Source organism: Globicephala melas, chromosome 14 (genome assembly GCF_963455315.2).
Source record: "Globicephala melas chromosome 14, mGloMel1.2, whole genome shotgun sequence".
Lineage (NCBI taxonomy): Eukaryota > Metazoa > Chordata > Mammalia > Artiodactyla > Delphinidae > Globicephala > Globicephala melas.
In genome coordinates, this window is record NC_083327.1 from 40,911,753 (window position 1) to 40,938,593 (window position 26,841).

General features: G+C 38.9%; 1 protein-coding gene across 1 annotated transcript in view; it reads left to right on the top strand.

Moving 5' to 3' along the window:
- Positions 1–26,841, top strand: part of SLC16A10 (solute carrier family 16 member 10) — a 141,973-nt gene that overhangs the window by 74,692 nt on the left and 40,440 nt on the right. The window contains exons 2-3 of the mRNA XM_030882822.2: positions 11,698–11,842; positions 21,693–22,155. Of these exons, the coding sequence (XP_030738682.1) occupies positions 11,698–11,842; positions 21,693–22,155 (608 nt within the window). The remainder of the gene's footprint in view (positions 1–11,697; positions 11,843–21,692; positions 22,156–26,841) is intronic.

The following is a 26,841-nucleotide window of genomic DNA, read 5'->3' on the forward strand; positions in this document are numbered from 1 at the left end:
TATCATTATTTTTTATGGCTGAGTAGTATTCCATTGTGTGTGTGTGTGTGTGTGTGTGTGTGTGTGTGTGTGTGTGTATATATATACACACACACATATATACCACGTCTTCTTAACCATTCATCTGTTGATGGACACTTCGGTTGCTTCCATGTCTTGGCTATTGAAAATAGTGCTATGAATATTGGGGTGCATGTATCGTTTTGAATTAAAGTATTTGTTTTTCCAGATATATGCCCAGGAGTGGGATTGCTGGATCGTATGGTAACTATTTTTTGTTTTTTAAGGAACCTCCATATTGTTCTCCATAGTGGCTACACCAATTTACATTCCCACCAACAGTGTAGGAGGGTTCCCTTTTCTTTGGTGGATATTTTTTAAATTAAATAATTAATTTATTTTATTTTTGGCTGTGTTGGGTCTTTTTTGCTGCACGAGGGCTTTCTCTAGTTGCAGCGAGCGGGGGCTACTCTTCACTGTGGTGCGCAGGCCTCTCATTGTGGTGGCTTCTCTTGTTGTGGAGCGTGGGCTCTAGGTGTGCGGGCTTCAGTAGTTGTGGCACATGGGCTCAGTAGTTGTAGCTTGCGGGCTGTAGAGCGCAGGCTCAGTAGTTTAGGCACATGGGCTTAGTTGCTCCGTGGCATGTGGGATCTTCGCGGACCAGGGATCAAACTGTGTCCCTGGCATTGGCAGGCAGATTCTTAACCACTGTGCCACCAGGGAAGTCCCTGGATTATGTTTTTGATGTTGTATCTAAGAAATCTTTGCCTAACCCAAGGTCACAAAAGATTTTCTCCAATGTTTTCTTCTAGGCGTTTTATACTTTTCAGTTTCACATTTCAGTTTTGTGATCCATTTTGAGGTAATTTTAAAATATGGTATAAGGTAGGGATCCCATTTCCTTCCTGTATTTCTGAAGCTGTGTTATATTAGATGTACATAAGCTTGTCGTTGTTATATCTTCCTGATGTGTTGAGACTTTTATCATTATGAAGTAGCCCTCTTTGTTTCTAGTAATATTACTTGTCTTGAGGTGTATTTTGTCTAATATTAGTACAGTCACTCCAGCGTACTTGGGGTTATTATTTACATGACATATCTTTTTTATTTCCAAGTTATTTGTGTATTTATATTTAAAGTGCATCTCTTTAAACAGAATATAATTGATGCTTGATTTTTTTTAATCCAGTTAGACAATATTGTCATTTGATTGGAGTCTTTATTTAATGTCATTACTGATATGGGTATATTTAGGTCTGACATTTTGCTGTTTGTTTTTTATGTCCCTCATCTGCCTCTTGTTCTTCTGTTCTTTCTCTTCTGCCTTCCTTTAATTAATTAACTAATTTTTAGTAATCAATTTTAATTTCTCTATTGGCTTTCAAGCTGTTTCTCTTTGCATTTTTTAAAGTGCTTTCTCTAGGGATTACAACATACATCTCAGTGTATTTTAAGTTGATATGAAGTTGCTTCAGATGAAATATAGGAATCTTGTGGCAGTATATTTTCATTTACCTTCATCTTTAGCACTGTCGTTGTCATGTATATAGTACATCTGTATACGGTGTTATAATTTTTGCTTTAAACAGTCATATATCTTATAAAGAAATCATGAGAAAACAGTGTGTTGTGTGTGTTTGTATGTTTCAGTCCTTCCTTTGGACCCAAATTGCTAGCTGGTATCATTTCCCTTCAGTCTGTAGAACTTTCTTTAAGATTTCTTGCAGTGGAAATCTGGTGACAGAGTCTCTCAGTTTTTATTATCTGAAAATATCTTTATTTTGCCTTCACTTTTTTTTTTCTTTTTTGCAGTACACAGGCCTCTCACTGTTGAGGCCTCTCCCGTTGCGGAGCACAGGCTCTGGACGCGCAGGCTCAGCGGCCATGGCTCATGCGCCTAGCCGCTCCGCGGCATGTGGGATCTTCCCGGACTGGGGCACGAACCCGTGTCCCCTGCATCGGCAGGTGGACTCTCAACCACTGGGCCACCAGGGAAGCCCTGCTTTCACTTTTTGAAGGCTAGTAGCTGGTTGTAGAATTCATGATTGACAGTTTATTCTCTTTCAGCACTTTTAATATGACAGTTCTAGTGTCTTCTGTCCTCCATTAGTTCTTATGAGAAGCCAACTGATAATGGTATCTTTGTTCTCCCTCGGTATGTCGTTTTTCTCTGGATGCTTTCAGAATTGTCTTTTTATCTTTGGCATTCAGAAGATTAACCATGATGTGCTTAGGAATGGTTTGCTTAGAGTTTATACTGCTGGCATTTCTCTGAGCTTCTTAGATTTGTAAGTTAATGTTTTTCGTTTTGTTTTGTTTTTGTAAGTTAATGTTTTTCACAAAATTTGTGATTTTGGGGTGGGGGGCATTATTTCTTCATATATATATATATATATATATATATATATATATACATTTTTTTTTTTTTTTTTTTTTTGCGGTACGCGGGCCTCTCACTGTTGTGGCCTCTCTCATTGCGGAGCACAGGCTCCGGACGCACAGGCTCAGCGGCCATGGCTCACGGGCCCAGCCGCTCCGCGGCATGTGGGATCTTCCTGGACCGGGGCATGAACCCATGTACCCTGCATCGGCAGGTGGACTCTCAACCACTGTGCCACTGGGGAAGCCCTTCATATATTTTATTCTGCTCTTTTTTCTTTTCTTTTCTTTCCTTCCTTCCTTCCTTCCTCCCTTCCTTCCTCCCTTCCTCCCTTCTCCCTCCCTCCCTTCCTTGTCTTTGTTGCTGTGTGTGGCTTTCTCTAGTTGCAGTGAGCGGGGACTACTCTTCATTGTGGTGCGCGGGCTTCTCATTGCAGTGGCTTCTCTTGTTGCAGAGCACGGGCTCTAGGCACGCAGACTTCAGTAGTTGTGGCTCATGGGCTCTAGAGCACAGGCTCAGTAGTTGTGGCACACGGGCTTAGTTGCTCTGCAGCATGTGGGATATTCCTGGACCAGGGCTCGAACCTGTGACCCCTGCATTGGCAGGTGGATTCTTAACCACTGCACCACCAGGGAAGCGCTTCTGCTCTTTTCTCTTTCTCTCTTTTCTAAGACTTCAGTTATATTTATGTTGGGCCTCTTGATTTTTTTTTTCTTTAACGATTTATTTATTTGTTTTACTTAGTTTTGTCTGCGTCAGGTCTTAGTTTTGGCACGTGGGATCTTCGTTGAGGCATGCAGGATCTGTCATTGTGGCACATGGGCTCTTCCTTGTGGTGCGCGGGCTTCTCTCTAGTTGTGGCATGTGGGTTTTCTCTTCTCTAGTGTGACGTGCAGGCTCCAGGGTGCATGGGCTCTGTAGTGTGTGGCACACGGGCTCTAGTTGAGGTGCGTGAGCTCAGTACTTGTGGCATGCGGAGCTGCCCTGCGGCATGTGAGATCTTAGTTCCCTGACCAGGGGTCAAACCTGCGTCCCCTGCATTTTAAGGTGGATTCTTTACCACTGGACCACCAGGGAAGTCCCCGGGCCTCTTGATTTTTGTCCTACAGGTCTCTAAGACTTTGTTCATTCTTTTTCAATATTATTTTTCTCTCTTTTCTGGGATTGGGTAATTTTTGTCTTCAAATTCCCAGATTCATTCTTAAGTTTTATCTCCAAGTTGCTAGTGATCCTATTGAAATGCATTTTTTTCAGCTGTTGTACTTTTCACCCCTAGAATTTCCATTTTTTTCTAGTTTACATTTCACTGTTGAGATTCACTATCTGTTCCCTCAATAAGACCATATTTTAACTTACTTCTTTGAAAATATTATCCTTTAATACTTCTAACATAATTGTAATAGACGTTTTGTAGTCTTTGTTTTCTGAATCCAACATCTTAGTCCATTCAGAGTCAATTAATATTGATTACCTGTTTCTTTTCATGTCTAGTAATTTTAGGTTCAATACTTGGACATTGTAGATAATATTTAAAGCAACTCTGGTTCCCTTGTGTTCTTCCAAGGGTTATTGAGTTTTTGTTCTTAGGAGGCAGTTAGTTTGCCTGGACTCAGACTGCAAAGTCTGTCTCTCTGTGCTAGGTAGCAGCTGCTATCTCTGTTCAGTTCATACAGTTTCCAACTGTTGCTTCTTTTCTTTTTCTCCATCTCTTGCTTTTCTTTAGTTTGACCCCTTACTAGTCTACCCAGCACCTGCATAGTTTGTTGATCCTCAGGAAAGCCCACAAACTTGTAATTCTTATTTCTTCCGGTTTCAGCTTCTCAAGTGTAAACTCTCCTCCAACTTCTGTTTTTAGACATTTTCCAGTGTGTTTAAATAAGTCCCCCCCCCCCCCGCTACACACAGTTATTATCTGCAAGAGGATTTACTTGACCACTTCACTCCGATGCCATTAACAGAAGTTGATAGCAAATAATTTAAAAACCACTCCTAAGTGACATATAACTACCAAATAACCTTTAGGGTGGCAATAAAATGGTCAAATCAAGTACAGTTTACTCATTCCTAAATTGTGTAGTTGCCAGAGAGCACCATGCTCCAAAAGTCATTGGGACTTTGTTAAATACTATTTTGCATTTTAATCTCAGTTTTAATATATTGTTTCATTTTATTTGAGGCTGTTAGACCAAGGTTCAGATATTATAGAGCAGAGCTGTCTTGAAAGAGGCCAAGATCAAGTGGAAATGGGGGTTGGAGCTCTCAAAACAGGGCAAAAAAATATTTATCAACCTTAAAATAACTATAGTAAATCTTCCCTGTGGGTGTTTTCAATTGTAAACACTTTGTCCTTGCAGTCATTTACATCTGCATAATTATAACACCTGCAAGTGAAAATCTTTTAAAATATTAAACCTACCCACTTTCTCCGAGTGATTTGCATTCTCCTTTGGCCATGCACTGAGAGCTGAGGATTTGTTCTTAGTATGGAGTTGGAAACAAAGAGGGTCTGGATAGGGAAATTGGAAAGCTGATTGTTATGTTTTAAAAAAGATTTCCCAACCTGGCTATTTTTTGGATGTTTCTCTCTGTAACATCAAACACACATACATTCAAATAAGAGTATACAAGCACATTCTAAAGCCTTTCTTTCTTCTTTTTTTTTTTTTTAAGGGAAATGGGCTTTTGTATTATAGTTAACTTGAATCATAGAGGAGTGCCAACAACCTCAAAATCAATTCATTAGATACATGTGTATGCTGCTCCTCCAACAGCAGTAAATATATAAAGTACAATTCATTGAGAAATACCTAATGAGAAAGAGATCTACTATGAAGTCATTAGCATTTTAAAATGTATCCGTATTTTATTACTAACATACATTTGAGAAACAGTATTGCAAATGTGAAGAAGGTACAACAGTCTGTAACAATGTTTGCTGATTAGGGATTCCAAGCTGGTAAAATTTCAGGAGATCTTCATTACATATTTTTTGACATCTGTGTTTTTTAAGGTGATTAGCACATTCTGTATGGTGTTCTGGTTGGACCTCTATTTGCATATATGTTACTAGATGGAAATTATTGGAAGGTAGAGAAATCTTTTAGTTGTTTTTATATTCTCAGCAGCCTAGGATAGTGCCTAGAACATAATAGGCACTTTTACTCAGAAAAGTTGTTATTCCATATTTTAAATAGTACCTCTTCCATTGAAAAATATTTGCTCTTCAGCAACATTAGGAAACCCTGTGTGGGTGTTTGGTTGAATTACATAGAGGGATTAGGGCTAGTTTGCATTTTTTTAAACAAAAATTTTACCATGGTGGGTATAGTGACTATGTCTTCAGTTTCTCAGTTTCTGTTATTAATAATAATCATAGTCAGACTTGGAAGGGGTAAAAGAGAACAACAGTCTCTTTCATTTTTATGGTGTATAGCATAAAACCCATAAGACCTTGGATTCTTTGTCATGCCATGTTAAAATTTTACAAAAACGAGAAATTTTATGAGTTTACAGTGCCTAGTAATATATTCATTCAAGAATTAATTTCTTGGTCACCTAATCGATGATGAAGGAGTCAAGAATATACAGTGGAGAAAAGACAGCCTCTTCAATAAATGGTGCTGGGGAAACTGGACAGCTACATGTAAAATAATGAAATTAGAACATTCCCTAACACCATACACAAAAATAAGTTCAAAATGGATTAAAAACCTAAATGTAAGGCCGGACATTATAAAACTCTTAGGTGAAAACATAGGCAGAACACTCTTTGACATAAATTGCAGCAAGATCTTTTTTGACCCACCTCCTAGAGTAATGAAAATAAAAACAAAAGTAAACAAATGGGATCTAATTAAACTTAAAAGTGTTTGCATAGGAAAGGAAACCATAAATAAAAGAAAAAGACAACCCTCAGAATGGGAGAAAATATTTGCAAATGAAGCAACCAACAAGGGATTAATCTCCAAAATATACAGACAGCTCATGCAGCTCAATATCAAGAAAACAACCCAATCAAAAAACGGGTGGAAGATCTAAATAGACATTTCTCCAAAGGAGACATATAGATGGTCAAAAAGCACATGAAATGATGTTCAACATCACTGATTATTAGAGAAACGCAAATCAAAGCTACAATGAGGTATCACCTCACACTGGTCAGAATGGGCATCATAAAAAAATCTACAAATGGGGACTTCCCTGGTGGCGCAGTGGATAAGACTCCGCACTCCCAATGCAGGGGGCCCTTGTTCGATTGCTGGTCAGGGAACTAGATCCCACACACTCACTACAGCTAAGGAGCCCGCCTGCCACAGCTAAGACCTGGCACAACCAAATAAATAAATAAATATTTTTAAAAGACCCTACAAACAATAAATGCTGGAGAGGGTGTGGAGAAAAGGGAACTCTCCTACACTGTTGGTGGGGATATAAATTGGTAGCCACTATGGAGAACAGTATGGAGGTTCCTTAAAAAACTAAAAATAGAGTTACCATATGACCCAGCAATTTCACTCCTGGGCATATATTCAGAGAAAATCATAATTTGAGAAGATACATGTACCCCCAATGTTCACTGCAGCACTGTTTACCATAGCCAGGACATGGAAACAACCTAAATGTCCATCAACAGAGGAATGGATAAAGAAGATGTGGTACATATATACACTAGAATATTAGTCATAAAAAAGAACAACATAATGCCATTTGCAGCAACATGGATGGACCTAGAGATTGTCATACTGAGTGAAGTAAGTCAGACACAGAAAGACAAATATCATATGATATTGCTTATATGTGGAATCTTAAAAAAAAAAAAAGGGTACAAATGAACTTATTTACAAAGCAGAAGTAGAGTCACAGATGTGGAAAACAAACTTATGGTTACCAGGGGATAAGAGGGGAAGGGATAAATTGGAAGATTGAGATTGACATACACACACTACTATATATAAAATAGATAACTGATAAGAACCTGCTGTATAGGACAGTGAACTCTACTCAGTACTCTCTGTAATGGCCTATATGGGAAAAGAATATTAGAAAAAAAGAGTGGATATATGTATATGTATATGTATAACTGATTCATTTTGCAGTACACCTGAAACTAACACAACATTGTAAACCAACTATACTCCAATAAAAGTTTTTTAAAAAATGAATTTCTTGAATTTCCTGGTGGTCTAATGGTTAGGACTACCTGCTTCCACTGCAGGGGGCACGGGTTCAGTCCCTGGTTCGGGAAGTTAAGATCCCGCATGCAGTGCAGTGCAGCCAAAAATTAAAAAAAAAAAAAAAGAGTCTCGCTTAATCTTCACAAGAATTAATTTCTTCTTGAATTTGCTCAGAAGATAGACCTAACCTCATCTGTTCCTAATTTTTATTGTAACATAAGATGTTGGGGAGGGGCTTCCCTGGTGGCGCAGTGGTTGAGAATCTGCCTGCCAATGCAGGGGACACGGGTTCGAGCCCTGGTCTGGGAAGATCCCACATGTCGTGGAGCAACTAGGCCCGTGAGCCACAACTACTGAGCCTGCGCATCTGGAGCCTGTGACCTGCAACAAGAGAGGCTGCGACAGTGAAAGGCCCACACACCGCAATGAAGAGTAGCCCCCGCTTGCCGCAACTAGAGAAAGCCCTCGCACAGAAGCGAAGACCCAACACAGCCAAGAATAAATAAATAAATTTATTTTTTTAAAAAAATGATGTTGGGGGACTTCCCTGGCGGTCCAGTGGTTAAGACTCCCCACTTCCACTGCAGGGGCACGGGTTCCGTCACTGGTCGGGGAACTAAGATCCTGCATGCCGCGTGGTGTGGCCAAAAATTAAAAAAAGAAAAAAAAGATGTTGGAACTTTAGCAGAGGCATTAAGGTACAAGAGTGTGAAATTTGGAAGTGGGGTATTTCATGTTCAAGAACCAGTTAGAGGCTCTAAAACACATAAGAAGGATACTTAAGGGTCATGGAAGAACATTTTGTGAGGATTCTTTTAAAAATTATGCTGTTGCTTCCCCCCACACACACACACCATGGGAGAACTGGGGGTACAGACTCACTTGATATCTAGTGAGAGGAGCTCTAGAGGGACCACTTAGAGATTTAAAGAATTCTCTTCAGTTAGGGGGTACAGAGGACTGAGGTCTGGATCCCCTGAGAAATCCGTCAAGGAGAGAACTGTAGCTGGCTGACTGCTCCCACAGCAAGAGGTAGGCTGTGTTGGAATTTGCCTACACTCCAGTGTTTGTCCAGGCAAAGGAAATAAGAATACTTCCTGCAGAGCAGAGGCAGGCCTAGTGGAGGAGAGAGGCGGCCTGGAGCTGTTTTAATTCCTGCCCAAATAAACTGCCTAGAAGGGCAATGAGGCTCCAACAGTGAGTCTTTTAAGTGACAGCCAAAAAGCCAGGAGGAGAATGAACTATCCACTGAACTGTCCACGTCGGTAGAGCTATAGCCAGAAGAAACTCTGAGGTGAGACTCTGAAGAACCCACAGAAGTGCATCTGAGGAAAAGAGTCCACTTCAGACATCACCAGACAGGCCTTTTGGCAGGACCTCTTAAGTTGGAATCTCGTTGCCTTCCATCTCCCAGCACTCCTCTCTCTCATATCCACTTTGGAGACAACAGCAGCTAGGGAAGGGGAGAAGGGTCATGGAAAAGACATAGCTGAGCTTACTCTTTTCCCAGCTGGGGGTGGGAAATGAGATTTGATTACCTAGTGAAGATTGGTTTGTAACCTAAAGTGACTGTAGGACTTTGTTACTTAGCACTGGCTAGAAGAAACGTGTGGGCCTGCTGAGTGGTCATCCAGTGCCGGGGGAACATTTTCTCCCTGCATACATTTTAAGAGGATAGCCGAGACAAAAATAAAGTTATATTTGATTATATCCTGCAGTTAGTGCATGTTCAGTGGACATAAAAATTCTGTAAAAATTTTCACGTTTGGCATTGCAGTAGTCCGAAATCTATGGTAATGCATTAAGCCTTGTTTTTATTCTTGAAAAGTGCCTTGACTTATGTGAGCATTACATGCAGTGCTGCTGTATGTTCTTAGATTTCTTTTTTTTTGGCCGGACCACACGGAATGCGGGATCGTAGTTTCCTGGGATCGAACCCGTGCCCCCTGCAGTGGAAATGCGGTGTCCTCCTAACCACTGGACCTCCAGGGAATTCCGCTCTTGGATTTCTTAAAGTGGGCTCCAATTTAGTGTTGGTGTTTCACTTAATTGTAAAAGCACCTTTATCCAAAAATAAAGGTTAGGATGCTATTCTTCTAGTCTGCCTAGGTTGTTTCATAAACAGGATAGATGACTAAACTTTTTTTGAATAAGATTAAATTATTATAAATCAGTGACATTTTTATATAACATAGACTAAAAAATTTGCACTTCTCCTTGAGCAAGCCCATACTAAACAGCTCTGCACATCTGGGGTTGAGGTTGTGCTAGTTCATCTGGCCAATCGCCTCTCTGCTGTCCACTTCTGAATTCCCCCACCAGCACCTAAGCCAAGACTGCATTGTTTGTACAGTCTCTTCATTGTGTGTGTGTGTGTGTGTGTGTGTGTTTTATTGAAGTGTAGTTGATTTACAGTGTTGTACCAATCTCTGCTGTACAGCAAAGTGACTCAGTTATACACACATAGACTTTCTTTTTTTATATATTCTTTTCCATTATGGTTTATCACAGGATATTGAATATAGTTCCCTGTGCTATACATTAGGACCTTGTTGTTTATCCATTCTAAATGTGGTAGTTTGCGTCTACCAACCCCAAACTCCCAGTCAATCCCTCTCCATCTTCCCTCCTCCTTGGCAACCACAAGTCTGTTTTCTATGTCTATGAGTCTGTTTCTGTTTTGTAGATAGGTTCATTTGTGCCATATTTTAGATTCCACATATAACTGATATCATATGGTATTTGTCTTTCTCTTTCTGACTTCACTTAGTATGATAATCTCTATTTGCATCCCATTGTGTTTTGTTTTAAGATCATAGTCTCCTTTCTGGTAAGGGAAGAAAGAAAAGAGAATTATGGCTGATTAAAATATACATAATTAAAAAAATAATTTAAAAGGTAAGAAGGCAAAGAATTAAATGAAATTGTTAGTCTGGTGAAGATCCATTTGGACCACATTATTAAGAAATGGGCATTAGCACAGGATCTGGACTTAATTCCTTTGCTGAGGAAATAGAGTAATATACTAGTAGACTGTCAGAGCTGGATGGAGCATTGGAGATCATCTGTTTCATTTTATAAGACAATTTGTTGTTGTTAAAACTCTGAATTATTAATTGTTCCTGTGCTAGATGCAGAGGTTTAGATACATTTTCTCTAATCCTTAATAATTCTGGAAAAGTCTGTGTTCAATTCCCTTTCCAGATGAGAAAACAGACTCAGAGGAAGTGACCTGCTGAAGGATATATTGTAGTTACAGAGATGGGGGATTTGGACCCAGGTCTGTTTGTTTTATAGCTCATGTTCACTTAGGCCCCACTAGTTTATATACTTTTTAAGAATTTACAGACTTGATATCCTATAAGATCACTCATTTCTTGGGCACAAATTTATGATCATTTGTACTCAGTATGTTTCTCTTTTTGGCTTTCCTTTTGTTTTGGTCTTTACAGATCAGAACAGGAAATTATGACCTGATTCTTAAATCTTTTCTATTGTGAAAGATAGCATACTTTCAGAAAAGAAGATAAAATGTATGTATGGTTTTATAAGTAAAGTGAATACACAGTAACTGTTACCCAGGTCAACAAACAGCCTACCTGTGTACTACTTTATTCCTTTAACAAAAGCACAAAGCCCAGACTCTAGGCAAATGTTCAGTTCTTATCTACTGGGTCCAGATGGTTATAATTCCTTTTTCTCCCCTGAGTTTCACCACTGTATTGAGTTTGGTGGTCATCACTTCTTTGCAGTTTGATCACCTAGGCATGTGTTCCTAAACGTATCTCAATTTTTTGAAATAAATTTCTTTCCATAGATTAGAAGTTGCTTAAAATTAACCATAGATACCAGGATAGAGATTAATAGTGATTAGGTCACAGGAGAATGTTTGATTTATTTAAGAATACAAACTTTTTAAGAGTTCCATTAAACACAAATAATTGCTTTGCTAATTATAATTAGTATTGGTCAGTCCTTTCATCTGTGATTCAGATTTGTTACTTATTCCAACTTCCCCCCATTCATCAATCTGGGTAATACCTTTTCTGCATTAATACTGTTCTGAATATGTATTATATCTTATTAGGTAAGGACAAATAGAATTTACCATGTCATAATGTCCCTTTGTTTCCTCTTTTACAGCATGGGTAAGTTCTCTCTCCATGGGGATGATTTTCTTCTGCTGCCCAATTGTCAGCGTCTTCACAGACGTGTTTGGTTGCCGGAGAACAGCTGTCGTGGGTGCTGCTGTTGGATTTGTTGGACTCGTATCAAGTTCTTTTGTAAGGTAAGGACTTAGCTTCTTCATGTCACTTTTCAAAAACTGTTAGCTACCTTAAAGATTTCCTTTTAGAAACTTTGCTGTTTACAAGGAAAAATCCTCCTTTTCAGTACTTAAACTAAGCAGCGTCACTTAACGCATTGTTGTCTACAGCAGCAAATCAGAGCTTGTGAATTTGAATGCTTCTGCTTGCAGTGCCTCAGAGTTAGATGTCAGTCAGGATACATATGTTCTCTGGAGCCAAGAAAAAATGTTTCTCCTTTTGTTTTTTCCATTCACAGAAGAATCTTAACTCATAACAGTAAGTTGTCTAAAACAATGGGCTTAGTTTATGGTCAGCTCAGTCTGAGCCCCAAAGGGTACGAGAAGTGGTATTTTGAAGTGGTTGTTCATAGGCTTGATATGAAATATTTTTATTAATGAAATCCAGACTTTGCTATTTATTTCAACCCAGGTAGAGAATTCCTGCCTGCATTCTTTATTTTATTTTATTTATTTATTTTTAAAACTTTATTTTTTTTATACAGCAGGTTCTTATTAGTTATCCATTTCATACTTATTAGTGTATACATGTCAATCCCAATCTCCCAATTCATCACACTACCACCCTGCCCCCTGCCACTCTCCCCTCTGGTGTCCATACGTTTGGTCTCTACATCTGCGTCTCTGCCCTGCACACCGGTTGATCTGTACCATTTTTCTGGGTTCCACATATATGCGTTAATATACGATATTTGTTTTTCTCTTTCTCACTTAACTTCACTCTGTATTACAGTCTCTAGATCCATCCACGTCTCTACAAATGACCCAATTTCGTTCCTTTTTATGGTTGAGTAATATTCCATTGTATAAATGTACCACATCTTCTTTATCCATTCGTCTGTCGATGGGCATTTAGGTTGCTTCCATGACCTGGCTGTTGTAAATAGTGCTGCAGTGAACATTGAGGTGCATGTGTCTTTTTGAATTATGGTTTTCTCTGGGTATATGCCCAGTAGTGGGATTGCTGGGTCATATGGTAATTCTATTTTTAGTTTTTTAAGGAACCTCCATACTGTTCTCCATAGTGGCTGTATCAATTTACATTCCCACCAACAGTGCAAGAGGGTTCCCTTTTCTCCACACCCTCTCCAGCATTTGTTGTTTGTAGATTTTCTGATGATGCCCATTCTAACTGGTGTGAGGTGATACCTCATTGTGGTTTTGATTTGCATTTCTCTAATAATTAGTGATGTTGAGTAGCTTTTCATGTGCTTCTTGGCCATCTGTATGTCTTCTTTGGAGAAATGTCTGTTTAGGTCTTCTGCCCATTTTTGGATTGGGTTGTTTGTTTCTTAAATATTGAGCTGCATGAGTTGTTTATATACTTTAGAGATTTATATATTTATAAATCTTTTTAGAGATTAATCCCTTGTCCGTTGATTCATTTGCAAATATTTTCTCTCATTCTGAGGGTTGTCTTTTTGTCTTGTTTGTAGTTTCCTTTGCCTTGCAAAAGCTTTTAAGTTTCATTAGGTCCCATTTGTTTATTTTTGTTTTTATTTCCATTACTCTAGGAGGTAGATCAAAAAAGATCTTGCTGTGATTTATGTCAAAGAGTGTTCTTCCTGTGTTTTCCTCTAAGAGTTTTATAGTGTCTGATCTTACATTTAGGTCTTTAATCGTTTTGACTTTATTTTTGTGTATGGTGTCAGGGAGTGTTCTAATTTCATTCTTTTACATATAGTTGTCCAGTTTTCCCAGCACCACTTATTGAAGAAGCTGTCTTTTCTCCATTGTATATCTGTGCCTCCTTTGTCATAGATTAGTTGACCAAAGGTGCGTGGGTTTATCTCTGGGCTTTCTATCCTGTTCCATTGGTCTATAGTTCTGTTTTTGTGCCAGTACCATATTGTCTTGATTACTGTAGCTTTGTAGTATAGTCTGAAGTCAGGGAGTCTGATTCCTCCAGCTCCATTTTTTTCCCTCAGGCTGCTTTGGCTATTCGGGGTCTTTTGTGTCTCCATACAAATTTTAAGATTTTTTATTCTAGTTCTGTAAAAAAAAAAAAAAAAGCCATTGGTAATTTGATAGGGATTGCACTGAATCTGTTGATTGCTTTGGGTAGTATAGTCATTTTCACAATATTGATTCCTCCAATCTAAGAACATGGTATATCTCTCCATCTGTTTGTATCATCTTTAATTTCTTTCATCAGTGTCTTACAGTTTTCTGAGTACAGGTCTTTTACCTCCTTAGGTAGGTTTATTCCTAGGTATTTTATTCTTTTTGTTGCAGTGGTAAATGGGAGTGTTTCCTTAATTTCTCTTTCAGATTTTTCATCATTAGTGTATAGGAATGCAAGAGATTTCTACGCATTAATTTTGTATCCCGCTATTCTACCAGATTCATTGATTAGCTCTAGTCGTTTTCTGGTGGCATATTTAGGATTCTCTACGTATAGTATCATGTCATCTGTAAACAGTGACTGTTTTACTTCTTCTTTTCCAATTTGTATTCCTTTTATTTCTTTTTCTTCTCTGATTGCCATGGCTAGGACTTCCAAAACTATGTTGAATAATAGGGGCGAGACTGGACATCCTTGTCTTGTTCCTGATCCTAGAGAAAATGCTTTCAGTTTTTCACCATTGAGAATGATGTTTGCTATGGGTTTATCATATATGGCCTTTATTATGTTGAGGTAGTTTCCCTGTGTGCCCACTTTCTGGAGAATTTTTATCACAAATGGCTGTTGAATTTTGTAAAAAGCTTTTTCTGCATCTATTGAGATGATCATATGGTTTTTATTCTTCAGTTTGGTAATATGGTGTATCACATTGATTTGCGTATATTGCAGAATCCTTGTATCCCTGGGATAAATCGCACTTGATCAAGGTGTATGATCCTTTTAATGTGTTGTTGGATTCTGTTTGCTACGATTTTGTTGAGGATTGTTGCGTCTGTATTCACTAGTGATATTAGTCTGTAATTTTCTTTTTCTGTAGTATCTTTGTCTGGTTTTGGTATCAGGGTGATGGTGGCCTCATAGAATGAGTTTGGGAGTGTTCCTTCCTCTGCAATATTTTGGAAGAGTTTGAGAAGGATAGGTGTTAGCTCTTCTCTAAATGTTTGATAGAATTCACCTGTGAAGCCATCTGGTCCTGCACTTTTGTTTGTTGGAAGATTTTTTTTTTTCTTTTGCGGTATGCGGGCCTCTCACTGTTGTGGCCTCTCGTGTTGCGGAGCACAGGCTCTGGATGTGCAGACTCAGCGGCCATGGCTCACGGGCCCAGCCGCTCCGTGGGATGTGGGATCTTCCTGGACCGGGGCACGAACCCGTGTCCCCTGCATCTGCAGGTGGACTGTCAACCACTGTGCCACCAGGGAAGCCCTGTTGGAAGATTTTAAATCACAGTTTCAATTTCATTACTTGTGAGTGGTCTGTTCATATCTTCTGTTTCTTCCTGGTTCAGTCTTGGAAGTTTTAACCTTTCTAAGAATTTGTCCATTTCTTCCAGGTTGTCCATTTTATTGGCATAGAGTTGCTTGTAGCAGTCTCTTAGGATGCTTTGTATTTCTGCAGTGTCTGTTGTAACTTCTATTTCATTTCTAATTTTATTGATTTGAGTCCTCTCGCTCTTTTTCTTGATGAGTCTGGCTAAAGGTTCATCAGTTTTGTTTATCTTCTCAGAGAACCGACTTTTTGTTTTATTGATCTTTGCTGTTGTTTTCTTTGTTTCTATTTCATTTATTTCTGCTCTGATCTTTATGATTTCTTTCCTTCTACTAATTTTGGGTTTGTTTGCTCTTTCTCTAGTTCTTTTACGTATAACGTTAGATTGTTTATTTGAGGTTTTTCTTGTTTCTTGAATTAGGCTTGTATTGCTATAAACTTCCCTCTTAGAACTGCTTTTGCTGCATCCCATAGGTTTTGGATCATCGTGTTTTCATTGTCATTTGTCTCTAGGTATTTTTTGATTTCCTCTTTGATTTCTTCTGTGATCTCTTGGTTATTTAGTAACGTATTGTTTAGCCTCCATGTGTTTGTGTTTTTTACATTTTTTTCCCTGTAATTTATTTCTAATCTCATAGTGTTGTGGTCAGAAAAGATGCTTGATATGATTTCAGTTTTCTTAAATTTACTGAGGCTTGATTTGTGACCCAAGATGTGATCTAGCCTGGAGAATGTTCTGTGCACACTTGAGAAGAAAGTGTAATCTGCTGTTTTTGGATGGAATGTCCTATAAATATCAGTGAAATCTATCTGGTCTATTGTGTCATTTAAAGCTTTTGTTTCCTTATTTATTTTCATTTTGGATGATCTGTCCATTGGTGTAAGTGAGGTATTAAAGTCCCCAACTATTTTGTGTTACTTTCGATTTCCTCTTTTACATCTGTAGCATTTGCCTTATGTATTGAGGTGCTCCTACGTTGGGTGCATAAATATTTACAACTGTTATATCTTCTTCTTGGATAGATCCCTTGATCATTATTTAGTGTCCTTCCTTGTCTCTTGTAACATTCTTTATTTTAAAGTCTGTTTTGTCTGATATGAGTATTGCTACTGCAGCTTTCTTTTGATTTCCGTTTGCACTGAATATCTTTTTCTATCCCCTCACTTTCAGTCTGAATATGTCCCTAGGTCTGAAGTGGGTCTCTTGTAGACAGCATATATATGGGTCTTGTTTTTGTATCCATTCAGTGAGCTTGTGTCGTTTGGTTGGAGCATTTAATCCATTCACATTTAAGGTAATTATTGATATATATGTTCCTATTACCATTTTCTTTTGTTTGTTTTTGTTTTTTTGCGGTACGCGGGCCTCTCACTGCTGTGGCCTCTCCCGTTGCGGAGCACAGGCTCCGGACACACAGGCTCCGGACGTGCAGGCTCCGGATACGCAGGCTCAGCTGCCATGGCTTACGGGCCTAGCTGCTCCGCGGCATGTGGGATCCTCCCAGACCAGGGCACGAACCCGTGTCCCCTGCATCGGCAGGAGGACTCTCAACCACTGTGCCACCAGGGAAGCCCATATTACCATTTTCTTAATTGTTATGGGTTTGTTTTTGTAGGTCCTTTTCTTTTCTTGTGTTTCCCACTTAGAGAAGTTCCTTTAGCATATGTTGTAGAGCTGGTTTGGTGGTGCTGAATTTTCTTAGCTTTTGCTTGTCTGTAAAGCTTTTGATTTCTCCATCGAATCTGAATGACATCCTTTCTGGGTAGAGTAATCTTGGTATTAGGTTCTTCCCTTTCATCATCACTTTAAATATATCATGCCACTACCTTCTGGCTTGTAGAGTTTCTGCTGAGAAATCAGCTGTTCACCTTCTGGGAGTTCCCTTGTATGTTATTTGTCGTTTTTCCCTTGTTGCTTTCAATAATTTTTCTTTGTCTTTAATTTTTGTCAGCTTGATTACTATGTGTCTTGGCGTGTTTCTCCTTGGGTTTATCCTGCCTGGGACTCTTTTTAAAAAAAGAACAATGCTGAAATTTAAAAAGATCATGACAAAATGAAGTGGTCAAATGCAGCTTAAAATAAAACACTCTTTTCCCTGTGTCTGTTAAAAGCTGTTGTGCACTGCAGAGGAACTAACTGCAAAGAGCTGGTGGGCATATTACCATAGAAGCACCTCTCCCTCCAGCTCCAGTTCTACCTGTAAATACCCTTTCATTGTCAGAATAATCCCCAGTTAGTGAAACACTGGTTTAATAGGTAGGTCTGGCTAACAGGAGGTGATTAACAAGAAAAACCTTAAGATGATTTTCATCCTGTCTCTACTTTAGTAGTTAATTTTCATCCTGTGCCTTTCTCTTCCCTAGCTATCTTCGTGCTCTAGTTGAAAAGCATTATTGTGGTCATTAGAAAAAAAAAATCAAACTTATGTTGCTTGCCATCTTTATTTTTTTTAAATTTATTTTATTTTTGGCTGCTTGGGTTTTCTTTGTTGCTTGTGGGCTTTCTCTAGTTTTGGCGAGTGGGGGCTACTCCTCGTTGCGGTGCGTGGGCTTCTCATTGCAGTGGCTTCTCTTGTCGCGGAGCATGGGCTCTAGGCACGTGGGCTTCAATAGTTGTGACACACGGGCTCAGTAGTTATGGCTCACTGGCTCTAGAGCGCAGGCTCAGTAGTTGTGGCACGTGGGCTTAGTTGCTCCGCGGCATGTGGGATCTTCCTGGACCAGGGCTTGAACCTGTGTCTGCTGCATTGGCAGGTGGATTCTTAACCACTGTGCCAACAGGGAAGCCCCTACCCTGTTTTTTTTTTTTTTGCAGTACACGGGCCTCTCACTGTTGAGGCCTCTCCCACTGCGGAGCACAGGCTCCGGACGCGCAGGCTCAGCGGCCATGGCTCCCGGGCCCAGCCGCTCCACGGAATGTGGGATCTTCCCGGACTGGGGCACGAACCCATGTCCCCTGCATTGGCAGGCGGACTCTCAACCACTGCGCCACCAGGGAAGCCCTATTTTTATTTTATTTTTTTGTTCCTGTAATCTTTATTTATTTGTTTATTTATTTTGGTTGCACCACGCAACATATAGGATCTTAGTTCCCCAACCATAGATCAAACCCAGGCCCACTACAGTGGAAGCATGGCATCCTAACCACTGGACCGCCAGGGAATTCCCGCCATGTTTATTTTTAAATATTTAAGATTTAATCAACAGAATCCTTGGTTTGCTAATTTTACCCCCGTTCTCCCCATATATACCCCTTTCTGAACTCTAGAGTGAGCCTCTTTCTTTCACCTAACTTAGACATTTTATTTGGCTTCTAAACAATTATTTATTTATTTATTTTTGGCTGCGTTGGGTCTTCGTTTCTGTGCGTGGGGTGTCTCTAGTTGTGGCGAGCGGGGGCTACTCTGTTGCGGTGCGTGGGCTTCTCATTGCTGTGGCTTCTCTTGTTGTGGAGCATGGGCTCTAGAGCGCAGGCTTCAGTACTTGTGGCACGCAGGCTCAGTAGTTGTGGCGCACAGGCTTAGTTGCTCCACAGCATGTGGGATCTTCCTGGACCAGGGCATGAACCTGTGTCCCCTGCATTGGCAGGCGGAGTCTCAACCACCGTGCCGCCAGGGAAGTCCCTAAACAATTATTTTAATTTTTTGTTAGAAAATAAATATTCTACCTTTAAAGTGCCTTTGTGTTTTGTTTTTTTTTTCTTCTTCTAAAGTTTTTTTTTAAAGAAACAAAACCCAGTTTTGTTTGGAATAAGATTCTGCTTAGGTAGCTCTGTGAGATCATTTACTTTTAGTTCTTCTTTATCAGTAATACAGCATGGCGTGATAACCACCTTGTCAGATACCCACTTGGTCTGGAAGCTTCCAGGTACCCATTGTCAGTATTCTTAGCGCTTGCTGAAGTGTTAACACTCAGGCTTTGGTGGAGAGAGAAACTAAGAGATAGAAAATCCATGTAACTTATTACCTAATTTGGTAGACAAAACACATATACACAAACCTGCTTACAGCAAGCAGTGTTTCTCAAATAGTTTTGACCGCTGAGAAATAAAAATTATGAAATGTATTTTACATTGTGACCTAGTTCTTCCTTTCTCTTTCCCTCCCCCATCCCCACCCCTAACTAAAACAAAATGTCTTGAAGCCATCTTTACCTTACTGTATGTAATGTTGTCATGTTTTCTATTCAGTTTCATTATTTAACCCCCCACCGATCAAAAGCTGCCAGACTTTCAGAACAATACACAGGCGCAAGGGGGAGATGTAGTGTAAATTCCAAGTGTCAAACAGTGGACCAACCCTCTTTTCCTCTAGTTCAAGTTCTGCCTTTTTAGGAAAGCCTTCTCTAGCACCCCCAGGTTGCATCAGTGTCTCTTCTTGGAATCCTTTTTCCACACATATTTGATATCTTACTGATTTACACTGTACTTATTCAGTTGTCATACTTCAATAGTTTGAACCACCTGTTACTAAGGTGAAAATTTAGAAGTAAAAAAGGTTCCAGCAGCAGTGAAAATGCCATCACAAAGCTTATGTACTTTACTCTGTGGGAGAGATACAAAGTTAATCTTACCCAGCACTCTCTGTTTAAATGTTGTGCAAAAGAATGTCTGTGATTTATGTCAGTGGCTCTCTGGTTTTCCAACTGACAGCTTTATAATAATGTGGTATAATTGTGTAGATACTGGTGTTCATGATGATACTTTGCTGTCAATACTATTTTTAACATACACTTTGAAGAAGGCAGAGAAATGTATTTAGATTTAGATTCTTCCTTTAAAATTGTTAAATAAAAATAAATTAGCACCTTAAGAAGTAAGTTGTAGTTACCTGGAAAACTACTTATGTGCAGAAACTGATGCAGAATGAGTGAAGTATTATTTATATTTTGTTCTGTATTCTTATTATCTGGCGTAGATGTCTTGTTTCACTAAGCAGACTAGAAGTAGGGCATAACCACATTTTAAATATTCTTTTCACCAAGTATCTGGAGCATAGTAGCTGTTAAATATATGTTTATTGAATAAAGAGTGGAGTTTCAGTAAAGAGTGATCAGAGTGAGGTAGGGTTAATCTGGGAGAGTCTGGGAGTGGCTCTTGAGCCTGATTTGAAGATGGTTCTAACTGTGGATTAATAGAGGGGGAAAGGGCATCTCAGGGAGAGAGAATTGACAACCTGCCTTAATTTTATCAGATTCTAGAATTCCTTGTGATTACCTCAGCATATTGCTAGGCTAGAATTATTGTCCAAAATTTAATTATTAACCAACTTTATCTATCTTAGTTTCTAATAAATAGCTTGCCTTTACTACTGATAAACAGCCTTTTGAATTGAACTTTTCAAAAGAAAAAAAACTTTAGTTTTCTTTCACTCCTTACCTTAAATGTTTCAAAGAATGTGATGCTGTATGTTCCTTTACTGTTTTGTTTTTTTACTTTCTTCCATCTGCAGCCTCCTCTTGCTTCAGCCCTCTCTTTTTCTTTTTCTTTTTTTTTTTTGCCCCACCGTGAGGCTTGTGGGATCTTAGCTCCCTGACCAGAGATCGAACTCAGGCCCTCTCGGCAGTGAGAATGAGGGGTCGTAACCACTGGGCCGCCAGGGAATTCCCTGTGTTCATTTACTTTCATAAGAAGTGTATAATTAAGTTATTTGGTTAAAATAAAGAATTCTTAATCCTTTATTATTTTTTTGAGACATACACGGCCCTAAAGCTTACAAACTGGGATCACTAGTGAACACACTTCATTTAGTATTCCTGCAATCAGAATATGATTTCTCCTTATCTTGCACAATACCAAGAACAGTGCAGTACAGGGCGAAGGTTGGTCTGCAGCCCTTAGGCCAGCAAAATGCAACAGAACTGCTCCCCTGTGCAAACGTTTGTGACATAACCTTGTGGAGAAAATATCAGATGCAGCCTTTTCTTTGAGTAGATTGCTTAGTAAGTGCCTGGGAAAACTCCATTAAAAAAGTGAGCTTTCATAGTTAAATTATACTTTTTAAAAACTTTTATCACGACTAGTTTTTTTTTTAATTTTTAATTTTAATCATTGTCAGTTTTACTGAGGCCCTTCCTGGTACTGTCCTTTATTTCTGAGTTGCAGAGAACACAACAGTTTTTACCCAGTGCTGCATGGTTTGCCTGAAATCCATAGAAAGAGAAGGAGGAATCAAATCACTGATGACCTTAACGGTCATTTTTTCACATACTCAAGGCATTTTTTATTATCCGTTCACATTAAATTAAAATATTTCAGCATTGTATTCTTGACTTATTAAGTTTTTCACCTCTGTTTTTGGTTGATTTTTATTTGTAGAAAATACTTTGATTAACTGAAACCCAGTTTTAAAATAAGGTTTTATTCTACCAAGCACATGATAAAAATAATGAAAGCTGCTCTCCATCTTTTTCGTCTTTACACAGCTCCATCGAGCCTCTGTACCTGACCTATGGAATCATATTTGCCTGTGGCTGCTCCTTTGCCTACCAGCCTTCATTGGTCATTTTGGGACACTATTTCAAGAAGCGCCTTGGACTGGTGAATGGCATTGTCACCGCCGGCAGCAGTATCTTCACAATTTTGCTGCCTTTCCTTTTAAGGGTACTTACTGAGAGCGTGGGCCTCTTTTATACCCTGAGGGTCCTCTGCATCTTCATGTTTGTTCTCTTTCTGGCTGGCTTTACTTACCGACCTCTTGCTTCCAGTGCCAAAGTTAAAGACAGTGGAACCAAAGGAGGCAACAGATTCTCCCTCTTTTCCAGGAGAAAGTTCAGTCCTCCAAAAAAAATTTTCAATTTTGCCATCTTCAAGGTGACAGCATATGCAGTGTGGGCAGTTGGAATACCACTTGCACTTTTTGGATACTTTGTGCCTTATGTTCACTTGGTAAGTATGCTTCTCTGGCGTTGCTGGTAATGGATATTATTATTTCATACACAAAAACTTCTTAGAAGAGCAATAGAGATCAGGTTGAAGTTGGCCTTAAATAATTATCTTGTTTGTAATTCAGGGACTCTTGAAATTCAAGGTCTGCTAAGATGAGGTCATCACATCATCAGATCATTAAACAGATAATATGTTTCATGGTGTGTTTTGGTATTTTTAGAAATCGCCAAACCTACACAAACAAAAACAAGTTCTTTAAAAAAAAAAGACTAAAATGTTGGAACAAATGTCATCAGTACAAAAAATTTGATAGGTCACTTTTCCTTCAAGTGGCTTACAAATCATAATCAGGGACAAAGATGGTGCAATGATTTTGTCAACATCAATAAATTATTCTTCAAAAGAAGGGTACAAAAATTAAGTAAATAGTAAAAGCCAACGGCCTTGACACAAAGAAACATTTTGTCTACTTGTGGGACACTTCTGAGAAAATGGAAATTCTACTCAGAGGATTATTTGAGAAATGTTAGCAAGTTCCAAATGATGGGAGAGAGCAAGGGTTTCACAGGAAATTAGGATTTCAAGTGCTCAAGCACTTTATTATCATCATTATTATTATTTTTGTTTGATAGGTACGAAATGGATTTATTTAGAGAGAAACACATTCCACAGAGTGTGGGCCACCTCAGAAGGCAAGTGCGGCCTCAAGCACTTTATATTGTTTGTTTATATTGCGAAGGCAAATTTTGGCCTCTTTATAATGAAATAAGAGTAAGCAGTGTCTAAAGTATTTGCCCCTGGCAGAATTTCCTCAGAAGTGCTTATTATTGGGCTTCCCTGGTGGCACACTGGTTGAGAGTCTGCCTGCTGATGCAGGGGACATGGGTTTGTGACCCGGTCCGGGAAGATCCCACTTGCCGCGGAGCGGCTGGGCCTGTGAGCCATGGCCACTGAGCCTGCGCGTCCGGAGCCTGTGCTCTGCAATGGGAGAGGCCACAACAGTGAGAGGCCCGCGTACCGTAAAAAAAAAAAAAAAAAAAAAAAGGTGCTTATTATTATGTTTCTTCCTTTTTTCTTACTGTTATGACTGAAAATGTATATACAGTTCAACATAGTTGGTAAATGATCAACAAAAATGGTAGTGGGATAAGTTTTTCTTTTGTGTGTATACTGTGTGTGTGACTTGAAGCCTTTCTAGCTTTCAGTCTACTTTTGGACATCTGTGCAATTTTTCTTTAGTTAAAGTTCTGGTGCAAGTTGGCAGTACAGTTCAGAGAATTACTGGGGTCAGGGGGTCAGCCAGTACACTACATCATCAGTCTTTTGTGGGTTCCTGTGCTTAGTTCAGAAAGGAATTAGGTCAAGGAAACCCAAAGAGGGGTGGTAGGCATGTCCTGTATCTAAGATAATTTTGAATTCTCAATTCTCCTTATTTTCTTTTTGCCAGAGGTATTGAGGAAGCAGCTGGGATGACCAGTGGGGAGAGAAGGAGAGGACTAGTTTTTAGTACTCTGAGCCACATGGCATTTTGCAGAGACTGAGGTACTAGGTAAAATGACCTAGTATGTGATGCTTGTCACATATGAAGTCTCTGGCTACATCTTGATCTGATAATCCATTTTCACACTTTTAGGAAGGCATAGCTGAACCATTTGAAGATATTTTTTTAAAAAATATATAGATCCATTGTGGAAAGATCAGCTTTACCAGTTACCTCTTCCATAGCTCTGTAGTTAAGAAAGTGTTTGTTGTGTCCATCTCAGAGACGAGTAGATTATTTATTTATTTAAATGCCTGCTGTGTTTTTTTTTTTTTTTTTGGCCACGCCCTGAGGCTTGCGGGATCTTAGTTCCCCAACCAGGGATTGAACGCAGGCCCCTGGCAGTGAAAGCCTGGAGTCCTAACCACTGGACCCCCAGGGAATTCCCAAGTAGATTTTTATTTTCTTATTTTATAGTTCTTTTCATTTTTTTAATTTAATTTTTTGGCTGCACTGCACAGCATGTGGGATCTTAGTTCCCAGACCAGGGATCGAATCTGCGCCCCCTGTAGTGGAAGTGCGGAGTCTTTAACAACTGGGACCACCAAGGAAGTCCCCCGAGTAGATTTTTAAAAAATTCTCTTTGTTACTATAAGGTGAACACACTCAGAGAAATCTGTACGTCAGCTTTGCTAGTATGTGACATTTACTAAAAGACAAGTGGTAGGTGATTATCTAGCTATTTCTGGTAATATAATTTGTAAATTAATTTCACATATATTATTATTTCATTTGACCTTCACAGTAAACTTGTGAGGTAGGCAAAATAATATTAGCTCATGTTTTACAGAGTGGAAAACAGATCCATCATTAACAGAGATGTTAAGTGGCTTCCCAAGAATCACATATCAGCAGAGCAGGGGCTGGTTCCCTTCCGCTGTGCTTACTTGGTAGCAAATCTAGCACAGTCTTAGCCTGGGGCATATTGGCTCCCGTCCCTGGATATACTGCTAGATATGTCCATCTTACTGAGGGGGATGTGAGTATGCATAAGGAAATTTAATAAATATGTTATTGGTCTTTTTCTTAAAGTAAATGAAATTTCACAGTGAGTAACGAGTTAGACCGTGTTATAGTTACTACTGTCGTCAGGAGGCTGTAATTCAGATAGTACACAAAACAATGGGTCTCTGTTAACTCGGATAACAAATCAGGCCTTATTCTGCTCTCCCTCCTTCCGGGCACGTTTTCTTACAAAATGTGTTGATATTTTCATTTGGGATTTTCCCCCTTTTGAACTGTTATGGCACTAAAGCCACGTTGGAAAGGAAACACCAGACAGTTAAATGTCATGGAGGCTGTTTAAATCTCATGTTTGATGGGTACACTGAGTTTGTCACTGTGTTGTAATTTAAGGTTTGGATTACGGATACTTAATCCCAGGCTTCATGCAATGGGACACCACTTACTTTCCTCCTTAGAGGGGGAAAAGGTGTCTCAAATTTTTCCAAAGACTAGTAGATGTTCAATTCATGTTAAACCCTTTACTGGGTGTTGAAGGGAATATGCATGTAAGGCATAAGAACCTGTTCTGAAGGAGCATAAAATCTAGTACATGTAATAATATAAACAATTATAGTTTATAAAGGACTTTTACATACATTATCTTATATAATCTTCACCACAATGCAGTACCTATAATGTATTGTCCTCATTTCATGGATGAGAAGAATGAGGCACTGAGAAGTTTAGAAACTTGCCCAGGGTCACAAGACACAGCAGCTGGTAATTATTAGTGTTATACTTTCATGCAAGAGGTAGTACTGCATAGTGGGTAAAAGTAAAGGCTCTGAAGTAAAAGAGATCTGGGTTTAAAAGCTGGTTTTGTCCCCTACTAGTTGTGTAACCTTGGGTAACACACTCTAAGCATCAGTTTCTACATCTATAAAATAGGGATAGACCCAATTTTGCAGAGTTGTTGTAGGATGAGAGAAAATGTCTGTAAAGCATCTATTCAGTTCTGGTATAAAAATAAGAGTTATTTAAATTTCAGACAACGTGATTGTGAATTGCTGGTTTTAGTGGGGCTGTGGAAGAGTCAAAGGAGAAAGTGTCCCTTTGAAAAAGTGGTTAGTACAAGTTTCATAGGATTGGAGTTGGTCCTTAAGCCTGAGACTTGAAACTGGATCCTTAATTAGCTAGGGAACTAATTTATCTATCTAGGCCTCCTTTGAAGATTCTGAAATACAGTGAAGCGCTCTCATGGTTATGTTAAAGATCCTAAGATCTTTACTTATTTATTACATTATACATGATGATTTGAGAGAAAATATGTATGCTTTGTGGCATTCTTTTTCTCCGAGCAAGGTTGGAAATTTTCTTTTAGTAGTTAACTTTTAAACATGAAGAATCGTATTGCTTCATGGAAGGGGTCAGTGATCTCTTTTAGGCCTACCCACTTGTAATCTCTACTGTAAGGGTATGGATCTTTTTTTTCTTCTACTGTTATTGAGATACAGTTGACATACAGCACTGTATAAGTTTAAGGTGTATAGCATAATGATTTGACTTATGTACATCATGAAATGATTATCACAGCAAGTTTAGTAAACATCCATCATCTCATAGATACAAAATTAAAGAAATAGAGTAAGTGTACAAATCTTATACATCAATTTAGGTGAGACATAACTTTCTAAATAGCCATTCCCAGTAACAGCTGCTTTAGTTGTTGTGAATTGCCCATTTTGCTTGAGAATTGTTTTGTTTTGGTTTTCTGGATTAAGTTTTCTTTTTTTAATTGGAGTATAGCTGATTTACAATGTTGTGTTAGTTTCTGCTATACAGCAAAGTGAATCAGTTATACATTATAATACATATATCTACTCTTTTGTTTTTAATCTACTCTTTTTCAGATTCTTTTCCCATATAGGTCATTACAGAGTATTGAGTAGAGTTCCCTGTGCTATACAGTAGGTTCTCATTACTTATCTATTTTATATATAGTGGTGTATATATGTCAATCCCAATCTCTCAGTTTATCCCTCCACCCTTCCCTTTGGTAACCATAAGTTTGTTTTCTACATCTGTGACTCTATTTCTGTTTTGCAAATAGGTTCATTTGTACCATTTAAAAAAATTCCGCATATAAGCAATATCTCATGATATTTGTCTTTCTGTGTCTGACTTAACTTCACTCAGTATGA